The 23299-nt window shown below is 30.6% G+C and overlaps 1 protein-coding gene across 1 annotated transcript; it reads right to left on the bottom strand.

The window, feature by feature from the left end:
- Nucleotides 1-5526: 5526 nt before the first annotated feature.
- LOC132757774 (glutamate receptor ionotropic, delta-1-like) lies at nucleotides 5527-23019 on the bottom strand. Its single transcript, XM_060749161.1, is given in 17 exon segments — nucleotides 5527-5841; nucleotides 6728-6860; nucleotides 7145-7277; nucleotides 7648-7652; nucleotides 8471-8695; nucleotides 9314-9478; nucleotides 9846-10023; nucleotides 10956-11052; nucleotides 11331-11431; nucleotides 12283-12477; nucleotides 12818-12925; nucleotides 14154-14330; nucleotides 14637-14827; nucleotides 15464-15564; nucleotides 16760-16839; nucleotides 17759-17901; nucleotides 22926-23019. Coding segments are annotated over 17 exon segments (2403 nt in total). The 3' UTR covers nucleotides 5527-5564.
- Nucleotides 23020-23299: the final 280 nt, after the last annotated feature.

The following is a 23299-nucleotide window of genomic DNA, read 5'->3' as shown; positions in this document are numbered from 1 at the left end:
ATTAAGACAGAAAGGTGTTACCGGCATTTAGCAAAATAGCACATACACAAATAGCACTACAAGATGATAAGACATGTAATTCTGTAAAACTTTAAAAACAAAGCAAATGCAATGAGTAACTTATAACGCTAGCTTTATTTGGCAAATAGTACTGTTTTACTCTTGAAATACCGCCCCTGCTTTCCTCTTCATAATTAACTTGGCACCTCAGAATAAAGTTAAGTTATGCAATTATGATATCTAAAGTACATTTTCAGACCTTTGGTATTTGCGCCACATATTCGAAACAAATGATTTTTATAAAGATTTTATCTGTAATTCTCTCCGGATTTTTATGACTTGAACAAAATGTTTTATCTGATTTTCTGTGACAGTTTTCTGCTTGTTTTATCACTTTACAATATTCAGTCATTTACAAAATCTTATCTTAAAGTTGTTTGCTGAATTGATTTCTATTTCCGCATATCACTTTATATACTTTAAAAGTTCTCTTTGATTTGATATATGATACATGTAAATAGAAATAACATGTTACTTTTGTAAATATAAGAAGTTTAAACACTTTAAAAGTTCTTAGATTTGGTTACTTTAAGGTTACTATTGTACATAATTAGTAGGTTAAAAACCTCTTCATATTGTAGAAAAACCTGTCCTACACGAATAAATTGAAGTATCAATGCAATCATTATTCCTTTAAAATGTCACACCGTTAAATATCATGCAATTTACGTTTCAACCACATGTTGATGAAATGAAATATGACTGACAATGCACTAACGTTTTTAATTGCCTTAATGTAGACTCATTATGTAACACAAATGAAAAAAGAAAACAGAAACAATTGCCCGGTTCTTACAATTCTGGACATTTACGTTCAAGTTTTGAAGTTTTTATGTTTCCATAAAAATAAAGAAGCATTATCAAATATAATATGAATATCTATGAGCTAATACATGTCTGATCATATATGATTTTTTAATTCTTTCAAAACGTAGGTACCAAAAGTTATATAAATGTCAACTCTTTCGTTCTCTGTATTTCTGATAATGTATCAAATAAATTAAATACGACATTGCGTTAAATTTATTTCACCTTTAAGATATTTCCTTTCAAAAATCTAAAGGGTGATTTTAAACGTGTACAATAAAAATGTACTGTTTATACGGAATCAGATATTCAAAGCCCTCCAGTCATTGCCTAAAGGAATTTTCCATGAAACATTATGGCCTGGCCTACCATTACACATATTCCTTAAATTGTTTTGTTGATAAACGAAACGATAATTTTAACGCAAGGTATAAGAGGAGCGTGTTAAAGAAAATTATGTATAAAATAAATGTAAAACTCGGGAAAAAATAAGCGGTTTCACTCATGGGAAATTAATTTGCATAGCATTGTGACATCTGCTGACATAAATTACAATAAAAAATGTAATTGAATGTCTGTACCTGACTATCATAGACAGCCAGACAATATTTGGTTATTTATAAGTCCTTTGACTTATACATATATAACAGATTATAACATATTTTACTTTAGATAAGATGTTTCGAAACATGAAATATACTGTTTTTTACAAGACTTAGTAAAGTATACTTTATGTTCTCTTCTGGATATTGTGCCATAATAAATAAAATATTTTTGAAAGTGTAATTCCAAAATGCCTGTATAAAAGATATTTGTTGGTATATAATTCGTCAGCGCCTTCCAAATAAAATCTAATTTTAATTAAAGACCTGAATTCTGTAAACAATTATTTATTTATTCGTCATTTATTGATAAACCTTACATATTCGTTCTTAATAATGTGAAACAAAAAAAAACACTATCAAATTATATAATTAAAGCCAGCAAATGGAAAACGAAATGTTTTGCTTTAAACGTTGAAAAGATATTGCGTTTATATCGAACTTTCAAATAGGTCATAATTTACCATAGTAGATATAATATGGTTCTGACAAATAATATATCTTTCCAGAAATACTGTATGATTTTCACCGTAAGCAATAATGTTAATGACAGGTACTATTATATATATATATATATATATATATATATATATATATATATATATATATATATATATATATATATATATATATATATATATATATATATATATATATATATATATATACAGTAAAATGCCACCTAACGACCACGCCACAAATAGGACCACGCCGCTATTACGGGCACTTTTTAAAAGTACAAAATATTTGCCTTCTTTATTTAATGAGAAAAATGACCAGAATACCGACCACGTCTCTAATCCGGCATAACGACCACTTCTGTCAGACATTTGTGTGTATTTCTTATCAAAACATTAACCTGTATTACGACCATGCAACATAATGGCCAGACATCACTTGGTGTTTATTGCCCCCAAATTAATTGTCGTAATCTTCCCTCTGGCGTAAACAAATACACCGGGTCAAATGAGGTCATTAATATACATCAATTGATTAGACGCTTGCTTTACGATGTATCTGTAGCATTCAAGCGTCAACATGATCAGTTTAAACCACTTCTGGCTAATTAATCTCAGCAGCTATGGTGCGAGAAACGATTAATTTGTAAGCGTAATTAGGATGTGATAAACAAGTAAATAGCACGTAAAATTGTTTGTTGTGCATCACAATTTATAGCAAGTATGGTAAAAATTGCTAATTACACCAAATTATCAGTTCATGTGTGCTTTATTTCGATATGTAATTAATGTATAAATCATAATGAGAGTCATACATATTAATACCTCATATTTTTCTTCTAAAGTGGAAGTCGTAAATTAATGTTTTCATCATATTAATGATGTACAGTATAATAATTATTATCATGCATTAAAATTTTTTTTATTTAAAAAAAAATGTGTTTCTTTTTACTCATTTAATTAAGTACATTTACCATGTGCATAAAACTATACAAGATATACATTAAGTTTAGTTGGACTTCGTCGGCTGTTAAAGTGACTTATTCACTATTAAGACCAGTTCACTATTAAGACCACTTTGAGTCAGACCCGTTAGTGGTCTTAATAGAGAGAATTTACTGTATATATATATATATATATATATATATAGTAAGTACAACACGTAGTTATCAATAAAATATGAGTGAATCAAGGTCTGTAATTGACCGACTTAAGCAGAAAAATTGAACTCATATATTTTCAAGACGTTTTTATACTTAAATTCTATTTTATATAGTCTATTCTTATTTAATTTATTTCAAATTAGAATAGCAAAAGTTTTGCAAAACATAAAAACAAAATTGTATGAATCTTTGTTAAAGACAATATCATTAAACTAAAACTTAGTCGAAGAATGTTTCAATTTAAGAGATATTATGCCTATCTTAGTTCAAATGAACAATGTACGGGCGAAAATTAAAATAACATTTTCCATAATTGTGTTCAGTATTATACCGAAATTTTACAATGAAAAATGAATCAATAATCCACGTGACCAAAGGAAAAGTCTATAAATAATTCAGAATGTTTCGTTTAGATGAATAGGGTAGTTTTTGTTATTATAATTTAGGTCCTTTTTCGTATTGTAAACATTTTTCATTATAAATTATCGGTCTATCGCCATTATAAAAGTCAATCTTTTGAAATATTTTACCAATTCAACTCAGACTTGACAGCAAAAAAGAACTGAGCCACATGGCCCTTTTAAGAAGATATTTATTGAGAATAGTGTTTATTTTGTTTGTTTCTGTTTTTTTATTCAGTTGCTTAAATCGTGTGAACGGGTTTAGGAGCTTATTCTTGTCATTATATAGAAGTTAAAAATCTTACAATACTCTGTATAGGCCTCAACAGACGGTAGGATTTTGAAGAACAACATCAATTAAAACTAAGATGTACAAGCAAATCTTAATGTGACAAGGCTACTATTTCTTGAATTCGTAAACCTTAATACTAGATGTAAGGGATAGGACATGTTCTATTTTGAAAATCTTGTCGTACAGACTTCCCGCAATGACAAGTAACAGATTGCCCAATTATCTCCTGATAATGGGTGTAATGAATAAAATTCCAGAATAATTAGGGCTAAAAATGTAAACAAAGTAGTAAGATGGGGTAAAAATGATGTTGAAAAACTCTTCAGGAGACCCAACGTGATGGTATGTTCGAATCCAAATTAATCCGAAAATGATTATGTCACGGTATTGAACTGTTCTCTTATCAGGGCAGATAGTTTGTAGGCGGCCGGATAGCTCAGTCAGTAGAGCAGCAGTAAGTATTCCTAGGAAGAAAAATAGAGGTGCTTCAATCATTACTCGTGGGGAAAAGAAAATAATTCAGTGAGTAAAGTATGGAAGGGATCAATTAGGTGGGAACTTTTTTAGAGAACCTCAGATGCTTTTTACAATGCAGAATTACCGTCTGAATGCAAGTGTTGTACTGCTTTGAAAATTGTACATCGTATCTCTAATTAGTGTTGTACAACTTAATCCTACCGTCTGTTGAGCCTTAAGCGATACACTTTATTTGATCTGGTACAGATAATACCATCTAGCTCTAAAATTGAAGATTATTTAATATTAAATAAACTTAAACAATACCGAACTCTTTGACATGTTACTGATGGAAAGTTTAAGTCCTTCATTTTGTACAAGAAAAATAAACAGTTTTTTACTTTTGTTGTTAACTACATGTAATTCAATACACTTGCAGATAATAATAGTTAAAGAACAAGAGCATTCTATCGCAGACAAAGTAAAATGTAAGTTTAAAAATAAGCTAGCAAGTTAAGCTTAATTCGTTCACACCACAAACATTAAATTATGGTTTAATGTGCATTACCCATACCATTTAACAATACTGTTACCTTTATATCTTATTGAAATTTGATTTATCACGGTATCAAAATGCGTATGTTTTACTTTCAAGGTCTAGTTATCTTATCTTCTCGAGATCTAATTTCAGTATATGCGCAGCTGTGTGTTATCAGTGTAATCGGTCTTGTTTTCATGCAATTACTATGTAGTTTTGTTGTGATTAATGCTTCCGAGTGATCACTTTGTTTCCAGATTTTTATACTTCATTACAGCAGGTGTCAAGTGCTGTGTGGCAGCTGTAAAAATTTGCCTCGTACTTCACTTCAGTGTTGTTACATTTTTCAGGTCCTTCGGGATCATTGATGCAAGCACTATTAAGCGTTAAGAATTGAGTACCGCTCAAGCCGGTGATAGCGGGCGTGAGTGATGTTGTACTTATCCATTGTCCCTCATGTACAGACTCAATCAAACCGAGTTTACAATTTTCATGTACTTTTGTTGTAATTTATGTTTCCGAGGAATCATTTTGTTTCCAGATTATCGAAAATCAATAAGCATGATGACTAAAATGTTGAATATAATATGATATTTTATAATTATTTTATGATTGAACGATCCTGAATAACATACAAACACCATGTAGAATGACAAAATCCAACCAAGTAAAACGGCAATGCAAATCACGAATATATACACTTTTATAAGACAAACAAATTGAAACAACATATTGTGTTAAATCATACTTGGAGTTCACAAACTTATTCACTTGAAAATATCATGCCTCATTGGCTGTGTGATCCGTTATTCTTTATGTTTTCATCCTGCCGTTCGTTAATGCGATTCCTATAATACCATCTGTATTTGTTCAATACTATTTCAGTTAGAAAAGCAATCATACTAAGGACCAAACCAATTACACAAACATAAAAGGCACTTTGAACATCCATTAATGAAATTGGTTTTGCCTCTGTGATTGAATTGCCAGCGCAGAAACTTGACTTAGGCCACCATTTCCTTTTCCAAATTTGCAGTAAGCCTCCTTCGTGAATCTTCATCATTCTGACAATTAAAGAAAGCTAATTACCAAGATATGTCAGTCATAATTATAAGATAGTTAGTTTTTGGGGGAATATTAGTTCAAAAAGCCAAATTATGCGTTTAAGCAAATAAGGTATATTTGTGAAAATTGTATTAAAAAACTGCTTGGTAAATCACCGAACGGTAATTGTAGACGTAAAATGACTTTGTAAAGATTTTCGATAAGTACTTTATGGGGAATGAGGTATTAGGATTATTAAACTAACAATTTTACACTTTAAAGGATATGTATAAGAGGGTATAAAGCTATATCTTTTTTAATAACGTTTATTTATTGTAACATCAAGTTGTCTCGATAATCTTGGTCGATTCTACAGAGTTGGGACATAAAATGTCTCTGTTATTTAACACGAAAATTGTCTGTAAACTAAATAAATGTTCAGAAACAAATTATTACCCTGTTATTTAAGGTAGGGTTTTAACTGTAACGGTATAGAAATGAGTTTCTGCATGCGCCATTCGCTGTTAGGATATATACGAAATATTTCTTCCATTCAGGTAATATGGAAGTATTCTTAAAAACTTTTAACGCAGATATGTAGCTTTTTAAGGCGATTGGAGAATGTGCTAATAGCATGATGCCGACATTCCCATTGTAATAGCAATGATATAGAGGTCACGTCATCTATGCTAAAATGTATTTGATGATAAGTCAGTCCTGGTTGTTATTTGAATACTATTGAACGCAATATAATATAACGTACAGCGTTATCAATAAATTAGGAAGCAATCTGATGCAAGAATGGACAGGATTAACATGCTAACAAAATAACTTTTGAGCAGAAACTATTTTCTATGGCCTTTAGAAAAGGTTGAAAATTAGTATTTTGGACAGAATATTACTTACTGGTCTGTAAATATAGCAGCATGCGAGGACTTGTCCTTAAAGCCAAACACATAAATTAGTGGCATAAACTCCTCCTTGATTTTCATCAAACTGCATTCAGTGGCCATTACAATCTCTATATATGTTTTGTCCCCTACAAAATAATTTCCGAACTACAGACCTACTTACTTTTCCATAGCTTTGATAGGTGTTATTTGTAATGGTTTTAATTACAATTGTACTATAATACGTTTAAATAAAAGAACTTATATGTTGCTTCATATTGAAATGGCTTTTAGATATTAATGTTTAAATATAGTTCAGCGGCTTGCTGTACAGAATGTAGGATCAAATAAAAGCAAGAACTGGTTTGTTATCAAGGACCACATTGAATCGTAATTATTCATAAGTAATATGAAACTTTGTGCAAAGGTATACCTATCCAGGCATACTTCCCTTCCTTTACTCGATTCACATGATAATCTGGATCCAGGTGTAAAACACTTGGGTCTGTTTTGTTGAACTCTATAAATGCTTCTCCAGTTGCTCTGAATGCTGAATGACTAGAGTTCTAAAATGAGCATAGAACTACAAGCAATTATCTATGTCATGTATGCAGTATAAATATCGAATTTCCATACACACTGGAATTCAGCAAGGTGTAAAATTACCAATCATCAGAAACCAGTCAAATCAGAAAAGACTCGAGTAAGAAGATGAAATTTTAAAGCAATTTCTAACTTAACATTAAGGAGAAAGTGAAAATCGCAGATTCGTATTTTCGTGATCATCTGTTTCACGGCCTCTGCCATATGCATTAAATTTTATCGTATTGTCTGTCAAGAATCTAATTAACATAAGACTTCATAAATAAACAAAAGAATGCCTGGACACGGCATATCATAGTTTTATATATTTCTTTACATAAGGTGTACATGTACCGCTCCTAACATATGTAAGAATGTCATTTGGAAAGATTACGCTCATTGTTTTAACGCGTTTATATAGGCAACTTGGTGTTGCTTACTTTATTAATCTTACGTCAAGGGACTACCGTGGCCGAGTGATTATGGCTGTTGACTTCATACCATTTTCCCACCACTGTGGGTTCGAATCTCTGAAAGGACTTTGGATTTTTTTCATGTGAGGAAAATATGTAGCATGTTTACGGAACTTCAGTGGTTCTAGTCAGGTGCCCGTTCGTGTCTTAAGTAGTATTGCAAGGAGAGGCTCCGGAGGTCTTCTTCCACCAGTACGATGACGTAAAGCCCGGCTAAAGAAGATTACAATACTAACGTCGATAAGAAAACGTAAATAAAAGGTTGTGTCATTCTGATTTCGTTTTATTGTTAATGTATTTGGTTAAATATTAACAACAGAAGCATAATTTGAACAGGTATGATACAAAACTGGTTAACAATGCTATGCATAACAGGCATGACTTTATGCCTAATTGTGACTGACAAAAAGCTTAAGACTTGCTTTATCAAATAAATAAAATAAAATAAGGGAACGACTTTAATCCCGATGGCATGCTTTCTATATCATGTTGTAGATTGCCATGGCGATGCAATATGCTAAAATCTAAGACCTGTGTATTGTAGTGTATTGAAATGTTAACCCATTTAAGCACATAATTTGATTGTTCAATCGTTCTTGTTATTCATTACGAATTGAGGTTGAAAAAATATAAAAAAATTATGTCTAAATTTAAAGAAACAAATTAAACATACTGATATGACATTCTTTTCTATTTAATGCTACTTACTGGAAACTCCCACTCCCAGATTGTTCCGCCAATAGTCCCCCATTTATATGTTCCCTTCAGTTTATTCATTTCTTGTAAGGTATTGAATGGAGGTTTTTCTTTTGTTACGGTAAGAAAAGCAATAAGGTTGCCACAATATGTGCCTACGGTAATTATACATGTTAGCCACCAACAACTCATCAATGTCCTTCCAGCTGTAGATTCTGGTAAATGTACCCCTCCTGTGAGGTCAATTGTATTTTAAAAAATTATTTTATTACAATATTAAGTTTAATATTAGTATGCAGTATTTAAAGATTCAATTTAACGACTGTCGTAAGCTACAGCACGACTTTATCGATAGCCTGTTTTACCTTCCCCTGAATGCCATTAAGATGATCATTTCCAAAATGGCTGCCATTTTTGGCATGCGGGTGGTGGTGATGATAATATTGTAATATCTATACATGTATTAGAAGCTTTGTACATGCTATTCTTTTCAACAGTTCTAAAATGTTTTAGGGAATTTACAACTAAACAGCTCTGTGTGTGGCTGTTATAAAAAAATTAGTTACAGATAATAAAAACTGTTAAACTAAACTTCGCAAAATGCAAGTAAACTGAGAATGAGTCATTTCAATGGAAACTTAAGTTGTAAAAGAATGCTAACGTAATTGTGTTTAAATTCAGAAACTGATCATATCATGATTAGATTATTTAGGCTTGTAAAGATTCATACTTTGACAGTTTCACTCTGAACATAAACCATTTAATTGTGCTCTTTTTTAAAGTCACTGTAAATCAAACTTATGTAATTCAAAATTACTGTAATATACACATTTAGATATAACTCAATTTACCTTGACAGAACAACGCTCCAAATATATGCCAAAACGAGCGGTCTAGTGTTCTTGGTGTCCCGTTTATTTGTCTGTTTCCGCTTCGGTTGATGGAACTAGCATCATAAAATGGATTGTTCTTTTCAAGAAGATAAAATATTATGGTAACTATCAACACAGACGCACCTGAAAATAAGATACAGTACTACAATTTTCATTAAAATATTACAAAAACAGCATTCATGTTGTTTAAATAGCGGTCGTTAGTGTAAATTAGAACAAAGGGGCACCACAAACCCTTAGTATGCTACTAAATTTTACAATAAAAGGTATTTTAAATAAAATTTTTAATCATATTGGTAAATATGTTGACCCAAATATGGTTGTTTTCAGGAAAGGAATCGACAGTATGTCGAAGTATGTCTATAAGGTCATAGCTTCTTACACAATCGGGATCAAATAAATTCCGTATTTATTTTTTTTTATTTTATTTATTCATTTATCTATTAAATGTATATTTTACCGGCACATGAGAAGAGAAAAAATCATAAACCTATAGCAACGAAAACCTCCCACTTAAATGGATCGATTAGAGTACGCCACTTTGTAGCATTCGCATCCGGTTTTTTAACTAGCACCGTTGTATATTCATAAAAGAAAGGGTAACTGTAATCCATGACAGATTCTCTTTCTGCTTGTACTGATATTGGTGCAGCAACAATATCAACTTCCTGAAATTAACATGCAAACATGAACTCATTATTTTTGAATATAACCATTTAACAGTTCCTACAAATGCGTTTTACAATAAACAAATATTGACGATTAAGTAAATATGGGACAGGCTATGGCCATGGAATAGGCTAATGTGGTACTTGAATATCACATAAGTCTGGATATTCAACCAAATTTCCACCCTATAACTGTTGTATAATATATCTTAGTTTGAATTTTTCATTTACTCGTAGGTAACTTGTCATAATTGTCCGATTTTCTTTTTCACGCAAACAAGCCCAAAAAGCGGGCGGAAAGGGCAACCGTTGTTTAAGATTTTTTGGTAAAGCAGGTAAGTACACAGGAAAAAAATACACGTTTTTAATTTATCCTTGTATTTTTGACAGAAAGAAAACACTGTCTTAATCTGTAAATTACACATGATGATTGATGTACGTAACGTTGTTAATGATTGGTCGGACCTAGTATTCTATATAACGTAATGTCATTAACAATTGATGTTTAACAATCTTTGGAAAATTTTAATTTTTACTGTTTGTTCGTTTTCAGTACAATCTTGACAGCAGAGGTCGAAATCTTAACATAATCGTAACGTTCATAATTATTTGAATACATGTGGCTCTTATAATGGAATTTTTAACCTCACCGCACTATCTTAAAAATCTTTAATGGACTTGTACATATTTAAATTCCGACTATACAATGAATTTCTTTAAGGGGGTTTTCCTAATAGATGCTGACATAATAATGGATGTTGCAAACCAAGATTTTGGTCTGTACAAGTTGGGAAATACCAGTTGCAATTAGCACGCTAAAGTTTAAAAACCAAGTTAGGGCTGTTTGTTTGGGTTTTGAATGTTTGGAATTTAACAAGGTTTTAGATAGATATATAGGAATATTTTAAAGGTTGTTCATTAAGTAAACTAACCTCTCTCTGCAACTGACCGACTAGACCATTGAAAGTTAAATTCTCTTTATGGCTTAAGCCTCCCCATTTGCCATCGGCTGGTTCAGTCAGGTCATACCTACACGAAAGAGTAATTGCTTACAACATTAAAATACACTCCGTCAAATAATTATAATATTTAATGATTTTATATTTTAATAATTTTAACAATAACGTTTAAAATAAGTTCATGTTAAGATAATTCTGTACTTATGTCAGGTTTGTTTATAGTTTATTCATGATCTTCCTGATGAATACTAACGATGCGTATTCAACATGCGAACATTCGATAAGCAGGAACAGAGTGAAAATAAAGAATATGCATAATGACTAATCCTTGTAATTTAGTATATTTACGTAAAGTTCAGCTTGCTGGCTAGCTCGTTCAACAAGTCCATACAGAATCCTTCGTAAACATAGGTATTATTTACTAGTTTCTTCATCACAAATGGTGCGTACTGAAACAAATAAAAAAAACTAAATATATCCCAAATGTAAAGTAACAGCAGCAGCCCCCCGTTGACAGCAGATAGCTAAAGTACCTCTTTTCGAAGTATTTGTTTGAAAGTGCTTTGAGATTAAATCCCGAGCTTTGTAATAGAAGACCGATTTTTTTTACTTATGTTTCATGGTATTTACAAAAACAAAACACACACACTTAAAATGTTTATCCAAAACGAATTAAAGCCCCACTTAACAATATAAAATGTAGCAATAGTTTGAATAAGCCACTGGCCATAAGCACAATTTATTCACATACTTAGATAACATCATATACCCGCGCCGCTTTTATGATACCGTTAAAACGGTATTGTACTATTGGCATAATATAATTTGGCGTGACGTCTTTTGCATTATGGAAAAAAAATAGAGTAAATATGCGCTAAATGTTAGCGTTACATTAAAAATACGTCAATTTAAAAGTGTGTGTTTCTTTTTATTGTAAATAATTCTTGTTTTGCATATGTTATAAAGAGAATATACATGTACATGTATTATGCTTGCTGAAAGCTCGCACAATATGATAACTATTTTTCAACTCATTCAATAAATTCCGTATTGAACCTACCCTTATTCAATATCCCCTTTTAATATAAAATAATCTAGATCGTTCTTGACATAGTATACACTTTTTAGAATTTATATTTAAGCAATAAATAACAGCCTGTATTGAACAAAAAAATTCTCTTGCAAAGATTAAAAGGATATAGCAAGCTAAAGTTGATTTACATTTCTATCTTTGTAACTGAAGACACATTATATAAAGTGGTACGTTTTATTACATCATAAATAAATATATAACACTTACAGAGAGCGTAGAAACAAGAAACGATCTCCTATTGTATCCGTATTTTGTGTTTGGAAAAATGTCTGACAAAGCGGCAACATTGCCGTTAAAATCCGTATAGCCAATACGACTGAATTCTCTCCCTTTATTCGTCCACATCAGCGTGTCTATATGGTAACCTTTACATTTGCTGGTTGGATTCCAATATTTCGCTTCCTAAAACAATCATTAGAATGTATAAAACTACATGAAGCATGAAAACCCTGGACCGTCAAAGTAAAACTCAGCAAGAATCTGTTTGTCTATAATTTGCGATGATAGGTATTCTTTGATAAGTGTACTTGTTATGTGAATCAGATATTTATGATAAGTCTACGATGAACATATAAGGAAAGGTAACTCATAATGTGTCTCATATAGCATGGTTGTTATATCAAAGTAATTTTTAAAACTGATATTGAGTTTGAAACAAACGGAACTGTGACAGAAAAAGACCTACCTGAATTTATTATATACATTAAGCAAGCGTAACGATTTGTAACCTTTTCTAACCTACCCTTTCCAATGCGGTGATGAATCTCACTTTAAAGGCATTGAAATTTGTATCAACTACTTCTTCCCTCAAAGCACCATGCATAGTAGATTCGACATGCTTGCATAATGCCTTAAATAAAACGTAATTTATTCATGTAATTACCGTTATACAAGTATATGTTGTAGCTGGCATAGAAATCAGTGAAATTCCCTTCACAAGTGTCTTCCTAAATACGTTCAAATATAAATATAAAATATTATAAAATTTCAATATTTAAAATTGACTTTAATTCAATGTCTTACATTCTTATGTCAATTTTCTCAAACTTCTTTTCAAATTTTATCTTGTGGCCTTTAGGGTTGAGGCATTACAATTGCAATCACCGTTAAATTCCTGCGTGATCGTTGAAGACGAATAAATGGGTTCGAATTATAACCGTCTCTGATCTCTGACCTCCAGCAGGTTAGGTGGTTCTGACCCGCTGTGTTGCATTTAAGTTTGTAACACCTGAGGCCAAAATGCGTTTTCCATACTAACATAATTTTTTTGGAGCGCCGTAAAACAAAACCAAACACACACACACACGCGCGAGCACGCACACAGACACACGCACACATTAAGAAATGTTTTGTTCAAACATGTTCAAATCATATGATTTTGTGATATTTAACTAGATATTCCTTTCAACAATTAATGTACATATGTATATGCCACTATATGGTACTGCGTTTAACAAAAGGGCTCTGATAGCCGTGCATCTCTCACCAGAGGTACTTTGCTAGTTTGTTTGTTTGACGGCATATCAACACATAACTTGCTATACCGCGACGAACACTATCATTGTTAATATAAGATTATTAAACCAGAGCAAAGCTTTAGTACAAGGTTATTAAATGAGCAAGTTAAATTTATGAATACATGTTTATTTCCTTTAAGTAGTCCCTCACTTTAATTTAGTTCATCAATTTTTTGAAAAGGAACTGAGTAAGTGCATTTACAAGTGTTACCATTTCATGTTGAATGTTGAATTGTTTTTAAGCCGGTTCTTGTGGTGGTGGGGCGTAGAAGGTTGCTTGCAATTACCACTACCGTTCATGAACAGACTCGATTAAATAGAACCTACAACATTTTCAATTTTGCCTTTTTGAACACCCGTTAGGGATTATGTTTTGCCTTTATTTTATGGTCAGATCACTGTTATTTGTGCCGTGTGACGGCTGTAAAAAGTATCACCAAGGTGTCATATTTGGCGTTTTTCTAGACAAAAGACGGATGCTATTTTATAGCTCAACTATAAAATTACTTTTTTATGTTTTCTATATTATAGCATTATGCAATTAAAGAAAGTGATACATACTTCAATATCCATGGTTTGAAACTTTGGAACAGCGAGAATTACAACGTTGTCGAGGTTATTTGAGAACTTCTTTAGTAAATTCGAAGCTTTTCGGCTGTAATCGTACAGAGCAATCAACCATCTCGTAGACATCGTGAGAAGCGTCTTTTTGTGGTTAATTATATCAAACTGATTTGCCTATGATTAAATGAAAATCGAACAAGTACAATGCAAAAGAAATTTACTAATTATTTCATTTTGCACAATCAAATGTACTTACAAATCGTTGGTTTGTATAATTGGTTTCGGTGGGTAGCATTTTGCCTCTACTCCGAAACGAAAAACCAAGTTAAGTTCCATTGATATGAATATGTGATTGACTATTGAATAAATAGTTTACTTCTTGAAAGCAATCTGGTGAATAGTAAATAACGTATGAGACTACCCGTGAGCCGTTACAAAAAATAATTTAAAAATATAATAAACAGTGTTGCCAGTACTTACTGCTTTTAAAAGTTTCTTCGCATTGTCAAACCTGCACATAAGAACAACGCCTACACTTTCCTTAACCTCTCTTTTCTTTTCATATATTTCACTCAGAGTGTGAAGCGCATCTTGAACTTTTTCGACGTCAAACATTGCAAAAATTACACGCTCTTTTGATAAGCCATCAACAAGCTGAGTTGTCTCTATTTCTGTAGCAAATCAAGATAGTCAAGTTTCTTATAAACCTTCTTTTAAAATAAAAGAACAGATTTGCACAACAAGTGAAACAACGTCATAACCAATTTCGTATATATTATTTTTAACTTTCTCGTTTAATGTAATATTTTGGAAAAGGCTTTGAAAAGTATATTTTCTTTTTCAGCAATAGGTATTACCAATATTAAACAATAAAGCCGATATTAAGTTTTTTTTCCTTCATTTTTTTTTCAATTGTCAATTAGTGGTTTATTTCTCAATATTTTAACCATTCATTTTAAAATTGCACTTGATTGAAAACATTTTTTCAGTAATTTCATAGAAGTCTTTTATTTAAATGTCAATAAATCCTAGCAAAGTCATAAATAAAATGATTTATTTTTTAAAAGTACCAGAATAAAATAAATGTTTCAATTCGTAAATGACTCGAATGTGACATTTCTTTTTTTAATGGTTTGATTTATTTTAGCATGAGATGCCTAGTATTACTGTAACATTTGATCATTGCTATATTTAAAGACATAAACTAAACAAACTTGACATATATATGGAGAAACTTTCTGAAATTTTGAGACACGCCGTAAGGTAATTAGTCTAGCAAAATAAAGAAAAATGTGATCTTTAATTACCTGTTGAGATCTCGTAAAATATTATCACAGAACGCCATTTCAGCAATTTAACCATGGCACGTATTGCTCTAGGCACTGGCATTTTCATTAAAATATCGTCCCTGAAGGGAAGGAAACTTTAAGATAAGACATCAAGATAACAAGACTGAATTTGGTTTTTGAAGTGGTTTACAGGCATTGTTTATCACAAGATTGACAATTGAAACAATTTCTTACAGACAAGCCGTTAGAACGTATCTGCGGATGGTTGCAAAACCATATTTAACCATTCAATATGTATTGTAAAATAAATTTTGAATAGTGCTGGGGTCGTTGACGAAATTTTGCATTTTACAATACAGACCAAGAAAAGGCCCAATCAAAGAAAGTTTGCGGCAACATTTTGAATTTTGGAGTTGTCGGCGTTCTTTAGTGATTTCGTTTTATTCTATTTTTAATATTAAATACCATGGACCAATGGTTCATTGCCGTATCATGATGAACAATATAGTTTAGGAAATACGGTGAATATGGAAAACTGATATGCTACTAGGCTTTAAAGGGACTCCATTAAGGTTTTTGCTTAACGGAACTTCATTTTTCTTTCAAGAGTTGTGTACAATATGATGAAGTTCTGAACGTATTAAATTTCAGATTTTTTTTTCCAGAATTATCATTATTGAATTAGTGAATTTGTATAATGACACAAAATTGAAAGCGAGATTAACTATTTTCCCTGCATATTAAACAATGAAAATAAATTGATTTTTATTTAATTTCCTTACTCTTAATTTTTAAAATCCCGAGGCAATAACATTCCAAGGAAAACGTTTTTAAAATTTTTACCTATCCATGTTTGTAATGTTGAGATCTTTTAAGCAATACATGTCCGAGTCTGAGTTTGACATATCAGTGATCATGGAAGTTGGGTCACATACATTTGTTGTATCATTCTGTCCGGTATTATTTCGACACTGAAACTGAACGATTTTAAGTATTAATTTAATACAATACGCATCGAGAAAAAATATTAGATTTTGCCCATGCGCGTAATTACTCGATTCATATATTTATATATTAAGAGTATAAAATACACGGACGTGCATAAATGAATATTAATAATAATATAAGTTATAAATTCTTAACATTAAAATTCTTGCTTCATATTTGAATCAAATATTTGTGAATCACTACTCGTTATTAACACATTTAAATTGTATGTCAACCAAGCCACAAAAGCAGCCCCCACTTCACAAAAGTCCCCTAAATTTAAAATGCTTCATCTGGATTTCTTGAAGTTTCATAACTAGCACCCACCTGTGCTTCAGCTGAAGAAATAGAGACTTCAAGAGTATTTACTTCAACAGCAGCCGTACTTCATCTGAAGTCTCATCCAGCTTCTAATGAGCTTCTGAATTTGTGTGTATGTGCTTCAATTGAAGCACCAGGGCTGTTTAAGTGCTTTCTTTTGATAGTATTTGGTACTAGAAACTTCTTTGCTACTTCTAAGACTTTGACTGTTTGTTTGAGAGTTATTTTGATACAAAATGTACTTAAGTTCTGCTTTTGAAAATTAGCAATGCATGAAATGTTTTGAAGGGGCTTCAAAATGCTTTTAGAACTCTGAACATACATAATTGTCAGCTTGGAAAATATTCATACAGTCAATGAAAACGCATGTATAAAAAAGAAAATAACTGAGAAAAATCAAACACTGGAATAAATTTATGGTAAGTTATTTGAACTTATTACTATTTATATTTGTAATTCAATATAAAATAAAATGAAATAAATGCACAATGATTTTTTTTAAATTTTTTGTTTTCCTTAAAAAATATCAAATTAAGTTTTAAATGATAAGATCAGATTCAAATATTTTTTAATTTTTATAGTCTTGTATTGTATGATATAATTGTATAGCAGGGAATTTGAAATCTGTAACGGCCGTCAATGTACCTAATGTTTTCCAGGATAACTAACCAGTAATCTCCAATTTCTCGGCAAGTGACCGATCATTTGTGAATCAGTAGTAAAACCCAAATAGCCATTTGAGTGAATATCTGACATTGATATATACTCGCACGATGATTGTACCTTAAACACCTGGGTTACAAATCCAATGCTTCCTATTTAGCTGAGCGGGTGGACGAATATGTTTGCCATCGACGCTTCCAGAGACTATGTGGGAAAATATATAATCATTTGCAATAATTGTGCTTTACAAGGGTAAAAACGAATACGCATTATCAGCGATATCACATGCTCCGAAACCCGATCAACGGAGCTAACCAATACAAATCATTTTATAAACATTACCTTCACAATGTTAGTAGATCTTGCACCAAGTTTTATCAGCTTCTTGTGTTTTGTTATCAAAATATTTGGCATTCTCAGAACATCCCTGTCATAATCTAGCAGCATAATAACATCGACATCTGGGTTGTTGTCTAGTATTTGAACTAAAATAAAAGCATGGATTATATATGTCACGATTTTATGTTAAATAGATAAATTTAAGGTACAATGTAGTTTTTAGTCATTACCCGTGTTTATCTTGAAACAGAAAAAAAAAACATTTCACATGTAACACGATCTCGGTAAATACAAGTCTGTTCTGCTAATTTATGTATATAAATGTATCATATTTACTGATGGGATTTATAAAATTACAATTATTCAAATCTTTATTGTCATTAATACCATTATTTTACTTTTTATGATTATACAAATGTCTTTTATTTATTAAACTGTTTTACCGAGGCTATGTAATTTGGATTGCTTTATAACTTTATGCCCAATCCCAATATGTATTTTGTAAATATTGTTCACATGTTAAAATAATATGTTTAACAAAACTTCCAAAGGTTTGTTTGTGTAATGCATATGTTAGAAAAAAATGGATATTGCAGTAAAATTAAATAAAAAGTCTTCAGGAAAAGAAAAATTGTTGAAACGAGGTAATGAATTTACAAAGTAAAATATTTAATTTACCTGAAAAAATGTAAATTCTATTCTGCATATAATAATGTGCGTTAATTTTAATTTAAAATGTTGCAGCCTAAGAAAATAGGTTAAAGCTACAAAAGCCTGTCTTGCATTTACCAAGTGTTTTGTAAAATCCTTATCCATCAGGGCAAATTTTGTAACAAATGATGCTGCTGTCTTTTATTTCTATTTTCTATACTGATAATTGTTTCAATTATGCGAGATCAAAATACAATATTCAATATTAATATCAAATAGCATAAGAGATAAATATCTGTATACCTGACCGTGATAAAAGAAAAGTTTGCGTAGTATCAATGAGATGTTTAACAAACACAATATCACATCTTTGCTTCGAAGTTGTTTCTGTCTCTACAAAATTGTCCCCTTTACCAATTATACCTGCCAATGTAAAACATGCATTTATCTGTGCCCCTTTATTATTTTATTCAACATCATTTCACTTATGTTTTTACATACATATCTAAACAATGTCATTGATTTTGTTGCAAAATAAAAAGCCTAAGTTTGAATAAATGTCATCAAAAGGCATTATTCTGCAAATGGTTCCTGTATACTAGAAATAACTGTATAATCAACGTTTGGTTAAATTGCATTGTTTTTGTTGTTGCTATTGTTGTTTTGTTGTTGTTTTTGGTCCATTGACATCTATATACGATATAGAAACGTATTTTCTTCTGATACCCTTCCGCAATTTAATTTAAGATACATTTTTCGGTTATTGTTGTGTTTTTGTTTAGGGCATTCTATTACTTAACGACCACAAAGAAATGCAAGGTTGAGACTTCCGTCGATGCTTCTTAATTTCAAATAATCTCTTACTATTTTCGAACCAACATATGTGGTACAAACGTACTTATATTTTTTTAAGATTTAAATGTAAAATACATGTACGACCAAAACAGCTAAACTGAAATACTGCAGTCTCGAAAGCTACAGTTCATGCCCCTAGCATTAAAAGTCGTAAAAACATACGGTGGTTACTGAAAAATAATTATTTACGTTAACAATTGGTCCGCTGGAACCGACGGTGTCTTCCCTTTGCGACTCTACAGCCTGGCTAGCCTGCTTACATGTTAAGTCTTCTGCAAATGTTTCTTTATCTTGAATAATTTATAACCATTTTCAGATACTTGTACTAATGTGAAGTGCCGCTGTAGAGTGTACTGAACCTTGTTAAGATATATAATATTTGATTTAACCCTTTAGTTGTTGGATCGCAAATAACAAACATTTGCCACCAGTAATGAGTAAACTGGTATGCACATAGGGTCCAAATTTTTGATTATTGTCTTGTATTTTAATATTGAAATTCTTAAAACTTCAAATAAATTGTTCCAAATTCAAAACTTAGGCAATGTATTATTTGAGCCTAGGTCGTTGTAGTTATATATAATTTCATATTTCAAAACGAACTATTTCTTTCTGTTTTTATTACAGTAATATAATGCTGCCAAAATACAAAGTACAAACGTTATAGCATTTATTTGATATTAGAGAAATTACAGATAGCATATAATTAATACCCTTTTCATAACGAACTATTTTATGACTTGTCTATTGCAATGATAACAAAGACAGATTGCTGTTTGTCGTAAAATGTTAGTTTGATAAATTAATAGGTTGATTTTTTTACAAATCAGTACATAATGACAAGGTAGAGAAAAATGTACAATAATGCTCCCGGAATAATTATGATAACGTCTACAGAGACAAGACATTATGAGATTTAAAATATTATACATTTTCAGTAATATCATACAGCAGCAATTAAACTAATAGCATATTTTCAATGTGAGATTTACATATGAAAAGAAAATCCTAGAATAAATGGACAGACAAAGGAATTGAATCGAGTTTCAGAGCTTTTATAACGGAAATAACGATATTCTAGAAACTGATTTTGTTTTATAACAAATCAAGTAAAATATTTTATTGGCAGAAACAAATGCATGTTCATCGCTAAGCTACCGTGGCGGATATAACATACTTAAATTACGTAAGAAAAGTATAGTATACGGTTTACAAATACTACAAAAATATCAAAATACGAATATGAACACAATTAATAACGGGTGATATGTACATCAAACGTGAATTTACTCAATTTAGCTCAATGTCTGAAATACAAAACTTACTAAATTATAATCCGATATTATATATATTCTATCTAATGAAATCTGCTTTTGTATAGCATTTTTGTTCGATCGAACGAACCAATTGTCTTATACAAGACATTTTATTCGGTCTTTTTTTTTCGATTGATCGAGCAAAATGTCAATTTTATATTTTCATGTCATGTAACATGTCTTTTTTTATCTAATGAAATGTACTTTTCATTTAGCATTTTTGTTCGATCGTTTCCTTATTTTGAAAAAAAATATATATAAAATTTGGTAAGGTAGGTCATGATCATACAACCGTTCGGTCGACTGCACATTTTACTTTTCGATGTAAGAAAGAGTTCTTATACAGGATTTTTATCGGAATTATTTTGTTTGATCAATCGAACAATATGTTTGTTAAACGTATCTATTTATTTCATGTGTTAAAGGTCCTGTATGCCTTGTGATTGATATTGTTACTGTGTGTATACCACACTTGCAAAAACATTTATATGTATATAATTATGCAAATAAAACAATTTCAAACATCCTAAAATATGTAAAATGTGTACTGCAAATATTTGGGCACATTATATTTAATCAATAAATTATATGCATTCATTTCTTATTGGAAAATTTGACTTAGACTTTATAGAAAATAAATTTCAAATTACCTCCCTTTATTTACATGAAATGTTAAATTGGGTAATATCTTTATAAATAGTGCTTATTGGACAAATCTTAATTTGAGCATCATATTTATGAAATAAAACCATGAAAAAATGTGTAACAGGATCTTTAAATCAAATTTTCAATAAAATTATATGCAAAAAAGTAACTTGATATTTTAGGCATTTAACATTTGTATAAAACAACCTTAATGTTTACTGCCAATAAGGGTAAAAAAGGACTGAGTGGACAGTCTTTTTTTATTTTGGAACCAAATTTATATCAAATTGTGTACCTTTTTACTGGAAACAGATTGTAAACGACTGTTTTATTGTTACTAGCTACATTATTTCGTATTAAGATTGTGTGTAAAAATTCAAAACAAAAATACCTGACTTTTTACAAAGGCTTTACTTAAATTAAGTACAGTTTTTAAATTTTCAACGTATGAATTCAATAAAACTAAATTGAAAAAAAATCAAACTAAAAAAAATGTATTACAATAAAGTTATCGTGACTTTTATTAATTGATTGATGTGTAGTCTTTTTCAGTTTCAGTACTGATAACTCAGTAAAATGATCATTCTAAAATTCCATATACATGTATTTCTAGCTAATTATAATAGCAATATTTGTTGCCGGTGATATCTTTTTTTAACTTCATGTTTAATTTGCATTTCCGCTGAATAGAAACGCAGGAATCAAAAGAAGCAATATGGCGTTGATATGACATAACTATATTATTGAAAATACAGCAACAATGACTTGAATGTATTTCTTTAATTGAACGTAATTTGTTATTTATTATTCGGGCCATAAACCTTCCTCATTCTGACCAACCAGTCCGTTAACTTGCATATTGCCTTCAAGGCCATGTTTTATTTGTTAAATATAGATTATCAATTGGAAATATTGTAGGGCATGTATCATATTTGAACCAATAGACAATATCGTTTCGCTTCATAAAATAATAATAATAATAATAATAGAGACTTTATTTAAATATTACAACCCATACCTTGTATGCCTATTGAAAATTTAGATTGTAGACCAAAATTTATTTATAATTGATATGTTCCAAATTTTGTTTCGAACTAAATTCCTTATTCAAGTATATCATTTATAACTTCTTAACATCGTTTCGAAATCATAATAAAAATCAAGCGGCGTTTTTTGGTTTGTCCTAAAACATAGAACAATCTATCGTAAGGGAATTCCGTGGAATGTTCATATTACTCTTAAAAAATGAAGTCCTGATATCAAAGGGAACAGCCTTTTGTTGTTGTTGTTGTTGTTCGGCTTCTATCCTCAAAACAAATATGAACAAATATCAAAGTATTGATTTTTGTTTTTCTATAGTCCAAGATATATTATTTAAAAAAAAAACAGAACAACAACCAAAACAGCAACCAAAAAAAAAACAACAACAACAAACAAGCAAGACATGTAACACCTATTTTATAATTTTATTATGTATGTCGGATTGAATATTGCTTAAGACGGCGTTCGGGAGTGTGAAAGTGTGTTGCGATGTTTCACTGGAATAATCAAAACTCAATTAAATTGAGTCAGCTATTTCCAATTATTTTTGTATAATATTATACATTTTGCTAACGATTAAGAAATTGAAATTAAAATGAAATCAATACAAAATATTGTTTAAAAATTTGACATTATTTACATTTATCAAGAAAATAACATACCTATTCCAATACGGTTTTCATTGCATACTACATTTCCAGATGTATAAGCGAAAAACAGTCCCCATACTACAGCCGTTTGTATCCATGCAACCATGATTCTTTAAGAGGCTACCTATAAGTAGTGATTCTGTTGTCAGACTAGTTTTTCTTTTTCGTTGTCTGAATTGTTATTAATATATACGACCATTCAGTCGAGACAAGTTGATCGGATAACTCGCGTAGCGATTATAGCTTTTTTACTTCATTCAGCGTCAGCAGTGCAGTGAATAGAATAGTTTTAAAATTAACAAATAAATCTTATTAATATTCATTTAATGAGTCGGCTGATAAAATGTATCACTTTGTGTTATCTGCTGCTGATTAACGGCGACATA

This window comes from Ruditapes philippinarum, unplaced genomic scaffold, assembly GCF_026571515.1.
Source record: "Ruditapes philippinarum isolate M1 unplaced genomic scaffold, ASM2657151v2 ctg6_1_1_1_1, whole genome shotgun sequence".
NCBI lineage: Eukaryota > Metazoa > Mollusca > Bivalvia > Venerida > Veneridae > Ruditapes > Ruditapes philippinarum.
Note: the sequence above shows the minus strand (reverse complement) of the source record. Positions and strands in the feature narration are given on the sequence as shown.